The sequence below is a fragment of the Stigmatopora argus genome, chromosome 14 (assembly GCF_051989625.1).
Source record: "Stigmatopora argus isolate UIUO_Sarg chromosome 14, RoL_Sarg_1.0, whole genome shotgun sequence".
Taxonomy (NCBI): Eukaryota; Metazoa; Chordata; class Actinopteri; order Syngnathiformes; family Syngnathidae; genus Stigmatopora; species Stigmatopora argus.
Window position 1 is genome coordinate 8,698,620 of NC_135400.1, and position 9,665 is coordinate 8,708,284.

Genomic DNA, 9,665 nt, shown 5'->3' on the forward strand with positions numbered 1-9,665 from the left:
TCACATAATGATAAAAAAATGAAATAAAATCATAATTAGGTGTGCAGTACATATATGTCAAAAAGCTATTTGACTGAAGTCAACCAAGTACAGTAAAGTGTGTGGTGTTAATCCCTCTCTGTGAAGTACCTCATCTGTCTTCTAAGTTATCGCCACCTCACATAAAGCATGACAGCTCTTAATAGGGATGGTGAAGTTGGCCAGGTTTCATGGCGCTGGATTAATCAAAGCACATAAACATAATGCCCACCCTTCGCCATCTCTCAGTTTTCACACACCCGCTCATGAACCACCTGGGCCCCCGCAGTCTCGAAGCTATCATGAGAGGCAGGTACGTTTGCAATTAGTGAACAGCCCTCCGATCCCTTTGCCGCCGTTTTGAGGCGAACTCATCACTTTCTAGATCATCGGAAGCTCGCCTTCCATTAGTACATAACATGCATCTTGCCTTGTCCCACTTCATTCTGTCTTAATTGTGTCCTCATTCCTCACCTGCTAACAAACCTGTGCAGATGTGGCAAGTACATCAAAGTACGGGATGCATGGGCGGAGGACGTTGTTTGTCGAAAAAAAAAATGAAAGGGGAAATTGGTGCTGTGTGAGCCCAAGCCAGCACCACCTTAGGGAGAAATGCTGGAAAAATGTGATATTTTACACCTGCGTCTAAGGGGTGAGGAATACAAGGCAGGGAGGGCACAGGGAGGGAGGCAGTAATTAGAGCAGTGTGTCTTTAAAAGGATTTTTAGTATGTTTCTGGGGCTTGCCACTGGTTCTATTTCAGCATTCAGTTTGGTGAGATACATTTGATGCCAGATTATTAAAAATGCTAAACCTGGTTATGAATGCTTTAAAAAAAAGTGCTGGAAATTCAAACAAATATGCTAATATTGTTGCAGTGATAAAGAGCTGGCAAGCTCTGTGTAATGAATAATGCTATTGGCTCTAATTTCTCATTAAGGCCCCAAAGAGGAGTGAGAAGGGAAAAATACATGTATTGTTGCTGCGATTTTATTTCAAATTAAAATGACACAGTAATAGCAACTCATTTCCAAATTAAGGAGATTCAAATGACTTTGGTAGACAGCTGGTGTGCCGCCTGGATGTCCTATGAAACCAATTAGTACAAGAGTTAAGTCTTGACAAAGTAATTCAAGCATGGATAGCTTTAAGTGTTAACAGTAGTACACAAGTAAGACTACTTAACATTGAAAATGTAGACTAGAGCGATAAATTATGTTTTTATTGATTTACAAAACAATCATTTGACTTTTTTTGCCAAAAAGTAAATAATATTATTCCAGAAGGAAGAGTTTGGCTCTTTGAAAAGTTATTACTTTATATTTGGGTGCGGACAACACAAACGTGTAGAGAAAAATTAAGTTAAGACAGAAGTTTTGCACTCTATTTTTGTTCAACATTTAACTATTTTTCAGCCCGTCATAAGTTTGGCCTACATGACCTAAACACTTATGATAATTTTGATAAAACAAACATTTCCTCTGGTTATGTCCCCCAATAACAGTTTTTTTTCAAAGTTTTTTTTCCCTTAGTATTGAACTATTTGACTGCAATTTGCAAGGACAGAAGACAACTCATTATCCCAGCTTACTATGAACAGTACGTGGGTTGCACCCTGAATTGGTTGCCAGCCAATCGCAGGGCAAAAAGAGACAACACACACACTCGTAACTAAGGACAATGTAGAGCAGGGGTGCCCAACTCCGGTCCTCGAAAGCCCTTATCCAGTCTGTCTTCCGTGTCTCCCTCCACCAACAGATCTGAATGAAATAATCAGGATTGTTCTCAAGCTTGTGGACAGCTTGCTGATGAGTGAATCATTTGATTCCAGTGTGGTAGAGGAGGGGGATATGGAAAACACACTGGATAGGGGCCCCCGAGAACTGGAGTTAGGCACCCCTGAAGTATAGTGGTCAATCAGCCTATCGGTTTGTTTTTGCAATGTAGCAGAAAACCAGAGTATCCATAGAAAACCCACGTGGGCACGGGAAGAACATGCAAACCTCTCACAGGAAGGTAGAAACTCAGGATTAATCCTTTGAACTCAGAAGTGGGAGGCAGACGTGCTAACCACTCAGCACCATGCCGCTCAATCCATAATGGCAGTCAAAATGGACTCAGAGTCGAGCTGCTGCTTCTCAACATTGAGAGGAACCAGAAGAGGGGACTCGGGCATCAAATAGGGATGCATTCTGGATGCATCCTTGATGAAATGTTCCAGATGAGTCCCACTGGTAAGAGGGTCCAGGTACGACCAAAATACAGATAATGGAATTGTGCGGCAGTATACTTAAAAGGAAATTCTCTTTGAAAACGCACACAATTGAATAGCCTGAAACTAGGAAATGTGATGCAACACAACACCATTTTGAACAGGCAGGCATCGACACCTTGCTCCATGAAGGACACAGAAAATAATGACAAGGTTTAATAAGCCAAACCCTACACTTTGGCATACAAACTTAATGGAGGTGAGAAAATGAACCATGCTCACCTCTTTATGCGTGACAAATTGGAACTTCATTAGAAGTTGGAGGATGTCTACATTATTTGTGGCTGACTACTGCACAGCCTCACTATCATTGCAAAACTTTCACAGCAGCATTAGAGGATTAAAGGTGAAAATATTTTCAAGGATAGAGGAGCATTCTGAGGGAGCAGACCTTCGCCAAAGCACCAAATTCAAACCATCCCCATATTTCTGGCATCTGACCATTGTTCTTCTCATCATATCACCCAACTAGCAAATTTGAGTAACAAAGGCAATCCATTATCAAGTTATCATGAAATTACTTTTCTAACATCTGTGACCTCTGACCTCAATGCACAAACATTTAATCACCACTTCCTTTCCATATTAGAAACATATCCTGCAAATTTGATAATGAGCCCCATATTTGTCCTTGCATGCCATTGACAAGGATAGAAGTCCAATTCATTTAAACTGAGAGGTCTGACTGTGTGTGCTCATTTTAGTGCCATTGACTGTGTAGACGTCCAATTCCTATGACTCGGTGAATGAGTTTAATAGATGTTGTAGAATGAGTTAAAACGTTATTGTTTTTGTTTCTAAAAGAAAAAAATAGACATCTGAAGAAACTATATTTTTTTTGTGGGGGAAATTTGAGATTTTTACTTTTAGGTCATTTCACTCAGCCCAAGTTTTTCATCAAAGTGCAAAATTATTTATTGTTAACTTTCTTGTTATTTTAAAAAAATAAGATAAGTTGCTAAAGCAGGAGCATCACATACCATGAAAATCCCACACGAGACTTGTCCTGAATTCTGTATCCTTTTTACCGAGGAGTTTTTTTTGAACAGCTGCCACATTCGCTCAGATTTATGTAAACAAATAATTATTCATACTAATAATCTCCCATATTCACGTGCAAATAAGATGGTTTGTTGGAAGTGCCAAGGTTGTACGTGGGAGGTTCTTCCAACAACTGGCTCATGTTCAATTCAGGAAAAGAGAGAAAATAGAACTCATCTGAGGGTCAACAATGTAAAACTTATATATCACAATTCATCTGTAAATGGCACATTGTTTTTTTGTCAAAGTGGCTCAAAGTCCGTGACGGGGTTTTGCATCATTTGAATGATAAAATGATTCAAGTAAATGATCCCAAAGGGATCTCAGAAACTTCTGCTTTTGGTGTGTGATGATATCAGTGAATTTGACAACTAAGCAACATGCATAAAAGACGAATAACTCCGACACAAAGTTACACAAAAAAATTACATATTTAAATAGGCACTTGCAGCCAAGTTTCCAAAGATAACTTTGACTTTGCAAGTCAACAACCTTTATACAACTTGCTGGTAGCCGTTTCCTTGTCTGCTTACACCGTATGATATGATAGTGCATATCATATATGGAACTATTATTAGTAAGGCAGGGGCATATTAAGACCTTACTCACCATGACAGCTCAGAGAAATTGAGAAACACAAATAAGATATTTCTTAATGATATATAATAACCAACTTTCTAATTTCTTATGTTAGAGTTTTTCCCCCACTCATTAAACACATTGACCGCGTTATATGTCCACTTTATTTTGACTGGGAGTCAAAATGCATTGAACGTCTAGCGATGTCAATGGCACTAAAAGCTGAGCATTCACGCTCAGCTTTCTCAGTTTAAATTAATTGGACATCTGTTCTCGTCAAAGGCGGACAATGATTTAAATACAATGAGGGGGAGAAAATCTAATTCAGTGATACTGTGGGCCAAAATATAAGTATATTCATGTTTTTGTTCATTTTAATCTAGTCTTGTTTGTATTATTTTCCTTTTCATGTATTCACCAGTTATTTTTTTCCACATGATCAATAGAGGGTTAAATGATATAAATGTGATGTGGGGAGGACCTTGGACATATTAGCAATAAATCCCAAACTTGGCTAAAGCATGTTATTACATGCAACGTTTAAAACACTGCACAAATGAGCAAATTATTGGTTTACACAGCACGTACCATTGTGGTGTAGGGAAAGGTGCCAAGACCCTCTCAGAGACCCATTTTCCACTCCCCAAAAAGTTTGTCTTCCAAAAAAAAAAGTTTGTGGGCGAAAAAAAAACACCCTAGTTTTCTCGTGCAGCTCGGTTTTATAACACCGGAAGCAAACACGGTCCTGTAAACATTGTTGTTGTCCTTTTTTTTAACGTATAAACTTCAGGCTGTAATCCAAGTCGTCTGTTTCCCGATTTCTTCATGCAAGGTGCGTCATATTTCCACGAATTTCGCCCGAGTTTGGGCTGCGGTTCGACCGCCTTTCTCGTGCAATTCTCGTCAACCGAACCGCTTAGCGATTCGACCCGGCTGCATGCTTCTTTTTTTTTACTAAAAGAGCGTCCTCTCTCGCTCCACGTGCGGGGAAAGTTGCTGAGAGCTTCGGACCAAAATCTCCAGTGAGCCCGCGTGCGGGCTACGACGAAGCCGGACGCCAAATCGACCAACTTCTTTTTTAGGATGAAGACAAATTGAAGAAAAAAAAGAGAGGGGGAAAAAGAAGCGGTCGCCGTACGCGCTCACGCACCGGGCGAGGACGCGCGGTCTTCCTCCTGCGGCCGCGGCCGGGGAAGCTGAGCGGAGGGCGGCTGAATTATTAATAACCGCAGCGGCGCACAGTCTGTCGTGCTCAGTGAGGAAGCAGGGAGGCAGCTGGGGGTTTACGGGAATTAAATACCGGCTCAGAGTGAAGCGTGGACGCAGGGGGATTAGTAAACCCGCACCGGTTTTACAGCGTACGCTGCTATAGGGACAGCTCGGGGCCGACGCACTGACTCGCGAGGACGGGAGGGAGCGGGCAGCGGTTCGGGTGCCACGGTGCCGCTCGTCAAAACGCGTTATTTTTGGGATGGGGTATGGAGGGGGGGGTTGCAAATGCAATATAAGAAGGATAGGGAGCTGATGAAAATAACCAAATCCTAAGGAGACATCCCATGTGATCTGCAAGGGTGCCATTTGAACTGAAGGGGAAGATAGAATTTAGTCCACGTAGAAGGTCACTATTTTTTTATCAAAGGTATCTGAAATGATGATAAATTCGCAACCTAGTGCGAAAGCATCTTTAAAAAATTCTTAAACATTTTTAGGGCAATTGACTATATTTCGCACACACACATACACACACACACGCACACACAGACACACGCAACGTCATTTAAAGACCAGGCGTCCACGCAAACATACGCTCACACACACACACACACACACACACACACACACACACACACACACACACACACACACACACACACACACACACACACACACACCCACACACACCCACACACACACTCGCACACACACTCGCACACACACCCCCACACACTTTCTCGCTCTATATATATTTATGATGATTTAAATGTATATCTATTATTTATTAGTGAATACAATTACAAAATAATTCAAGTAAAATGAAAAAAACTGAATTCCTTTCGAGTTATGGCACGCTGTGCCCCTCTCTTTTCTTTTTTTAGTACAGTATTTAACTCATTGCTAGCCATTGACGACGATGCACGTCCACTTCTTTAAAACTGGAAGGATTTGCTGTGAATGCTCATGTTTCAGTGTACCTTTCTTTCATTCGTCCCCCGCCCCAGTGTAAATTGGACGTTTTGTGTCGTCAATGGCACCCACTGGGTACCCTATAAGAAATTAAATTAAAGAATAAAGCACAATGTCATTGTACAATTTGAATTCCAAAATATATTTTTCCCACTCACGTGAATCATGTGGGTTATCTCATCATGCTAAAACCAAAAACAATACAAATATGGATACGTGCAAAACAAAAGGCTGCATTTACAGGAAAGGATTTTTTTAACAGCTTTGCTCTGGAGTCACATTTGAAAGGAACAAAATCAGTATCATCGCAGTTCTTTACATTCACACGTGTTTAGTTTAATTTTAAAACCTTTGATTACTTCCTATTGCAGTCATGTTATGTGTTTTGACCATGCAGTTTCAGCTAAGGTGGCATTTCTGAGTTTTAGTTGTTTTTGTTTTTTCCCTCTGTTGTACTGTTCTGGATTGAGTTCGTATCTTATTTTAATTTAAGAAAAAAATAATTTCAATGAGCAGCTTTTCCATTTAAAAAAAAAGTGTTTATTTGTTTTTTTAAGACAATGTGATCATGGTGCTTTGATTCCAATTGCAATTAAGAGGTAAGGTTAAAAATGAATAATTTCTGTAACCATATGATAATAACTAAAGTAAAATAAAATCAAGATCGACCAGGGTTGTAATGATTTTGTAAAATTTATTTAGTTTGGTTTTGTTTGCAATACATTTTGTAGATTTTTAAAAATGGACTAAGAGTAAATGTAGCAAACGAGAGTCTCTGTATAAATCAGTTTATGACAATTCAATGAAGTTGTAATCATGTTTTTAAAGGCGACAATTATCCTAAAAACGTAGTAGCACAATGTTTACAAATTATTTATCTTCTTAATATTAGCATTTCGTTTCAAGTGATTAGCATGACCAGCCAAGAAAATAATGTATTTTTAATGTAACACACTCGCAAAAAATATTACCACAACACGCCAGCTAATGGATGTAATGTAGAATTAACGAAACAGGCCAAATAAAACATAATGCATCTGATTAAACTAATATAATAATTAAAGTTCAAGTCTTAATTTAGCAGATTTTGGACTTAACCTGCTTTCCACATTAAAAAAAAACACTCTTCTTCCTGCTCTAATAAACATACGGGATAAAACATAATTCGCCGCTTTAATAATCTTCTTAGGAACGAAATGCTTTTTTGACGGATTTATTATGTTCTTACACACTAAAGAGGTTAACATTCGTTGTTTTAAAGGGCAGTTATTTGATACGGTTACATAACAGGCCTATCCCTCTACTTAAGGGAATAGAGAAAAGGCAACACCATGCATAAAAATACGTCACAAATGGATTTGAATCGACAAGTTAAATCTATACGCACATTATGGGAAGGGTGCGCGCAAAGATGAATGTGCGTGCGTCCACTCGTCTGCAGTGAGCGTTGCGAGAAAAGGCCCATTTGCATCGTCTTAGCTGCAAGTCTGGTTTTAACATCAACTTTTAAGACAAAAGATCCTCTGGGCAACGGTCCATTTAGGGTTGTTGACCTTGGCAGGGAAACTCGAACCAGCCCGAACCGCGTCTATTCTCTCACTTCTTTCAGAAAGAATGGACGCTTTTGACTTGCGTCAAGTGTCCATTATAGTCGGAGGCCAGCATTCAAGCTGTAGGCTGGTGACAGAAATGTATTCAAATGCAAAATGCAAAAAAATACAAAATAAATCAACATTTTTTGCGCTTATAAGTTTAAAAAAATACATCCAGTGATGTCACAGTGTTTTAACACACATTTTCCTTAACTCCATATCCAATTACCCTCATAACGCAATTACCTATATTGCAACTAATAATACATAATGTTATTAGGCAAACCTTTGCACATTAAATATTTAAGAGCATGACCTGATTTTTTGGGGCTGTAGATATTTATTGTAACTATATTTTAACAATTAATTTTTGGGAAAAAACTTACTTCCATGCTTTCATCTATTTAATTTCCTAGAGATTATGACACAGTTCATGGCATGAGTATTGGACTTTGGTTATTAAACAATTTACCCCCAAACTCCAATGATAAACGTATAGCTCTCTGCAACATAAAACGCTAAAACAACAACAACAACAACTTATTTTCATAGTTTTTAAATCAGTGCCTGCCATTAACATGGATAGTGCTTTTGACGGTGCTAGACGGCCAGTTAATTTTGACTGGAAATCCAGTCCAGTCAAATTGGATTGCATGTCTTAGCGACGTCGCTGGCGGCCAATGAGTTCACTGCGTACCATATTTTTCTTCCATTCATTTTTATCTTTTTTGAGTTGCTGAGAGGGGAAAAACACATTTCAGTGAACCAAAAATTGTTTTGGGCTATATCATCCAGTCATATTTTCAATCAAAACTAATCGAAATGGAAGACTCTAGATCTTGTTTTGAAGCCCGTGTCCATATGTTGCTAATAAAGTGGCTTGTGAGTTGCAACTGAATATGCATAAACACACACAAGCACACCTGTAGGGCAATGTGGTGAAATTAACAACTGATGTAGATGAACGATTGGCCAAGCCTGGGGCCTTACAGATAGCTGAGTGGCTGTTGTGGATTTGTCCTACTGGCACTGAGAGGATCCTCCCAAAGTGTGCATATATATGTGCTTGGATCTCTCAGGATATCCCACACACTCATTTCTTATCAGGCAGCCACAAGGCCCCAGTAGAGATGTGCTGCTCTAAGCAAGGCAAGACCACCAGCTAACCGCTTTATCTTGTGCTGGCAAAGAAGGATTTTATAGGTCTGATTAACTCACTGTTTGACTGCCTGGTTTAGGGTTGCATAGTGAGAAGTGGTGTGTAATTGTGATAGTGGATGTGCATGGTTTAGTATGTATGTTTTTATTCATACAACGCCTTTCTCAGACCAGAGTCACAAGGTGATTTAAAATTTAAAATTCACCAACTCACGCATACCAATGGGCTTGCTGCCGTCATGCAAGGCGCTGCCAACCCACTGGGAGGCATATTAGGGTTCAGTGCCTTGCCCAAGGGCAATTCAACAAGGGCCAGTCGTAGGCGGAAATCAAAGCACTGACCCATCGGTCCCAGGACAACTTGAGCTGGACGGACGGGAAACTGCAGCACATACCCCGGTTGATAAAAGGTATTTATTTATTGGGTTTTGAGCGAGTGGTCAGTAAGTGTTCAAATACATGTACATTTTTTGGTCAAAAGATCTCACATAAATACATCTGGTTTTCTAAAAGGGGAATTTAAGTAGCTGGCAGCCATTTTGCCTTAGGAGATTTCTATGACAGTCTCTCTTAAAGCATGCATAAGGTGAATGATTTGTTTTTTTTCATCTAAATCCCTCTCAACTTGCTGAATTATTGACAGATTTACAAACAATTTGTTTATAATATAAGGATTATTATGGCTATACTTCAGGCTGGGTTTTGAGAAAAGTACCTAACAAAGTTGAATTTTAAGAATTGTGTGTGCATTAGACATCCAGCCTTAAGGATTTAATATTTAAGGTTGCTGTCCTCCGTAATTGCTGCCATGGCTCTAATTG

General features: G+C 39.5%; 2 protein-coding genes and 1 long non-coding RNA gene across 6 annotated transcripts in view; all 3 read right to left on the reverse strand.

The window, feature by feature from the left end:
- The window catches only part of nfixb (nuclear factor I/Xb), a 109,684-nt gene extending 104,440 nt beyond the window's left edge, over positions 1-5,244 (reverse strand). The window contains exon 1 of one of the 3 annotated variants that reach the window (XM_077620014.1): positions 4,499-5,244. In XM_077620014.1, the coding sequence (XP_077476140.1) occupies positions 4,499-4,501 (3 nt within the window). In that variant the 5' untranslated portion in view covers positions 4,502-5,244. The remainder of the gene's footprint in view (positions 1-4,498) is intronic. The other 2 variants (XM_077620016.1, XM_077620030.1) reach the window with 2 other exon arrangements.
- Positions 1-9,665, reverse strand: part of LOC144088932 (uncharacterized) — a 270,343-nt gene that overhangs the window by 222,480 nt on the left and 38,198 nt on the right. The window lies entirely within an intron of this gene.
- LOC144089134 (general transcription factor II-I repeat domain-containing protein 2A-like) overlaps positions 1-9,665 on the reverse strand; it is a 100,152-nt gene that overhangs the window by 66,261 nt on the left and 24,226 nt on the right. The gene's annotated exons all lie outside the window — the stretch shown is intronic.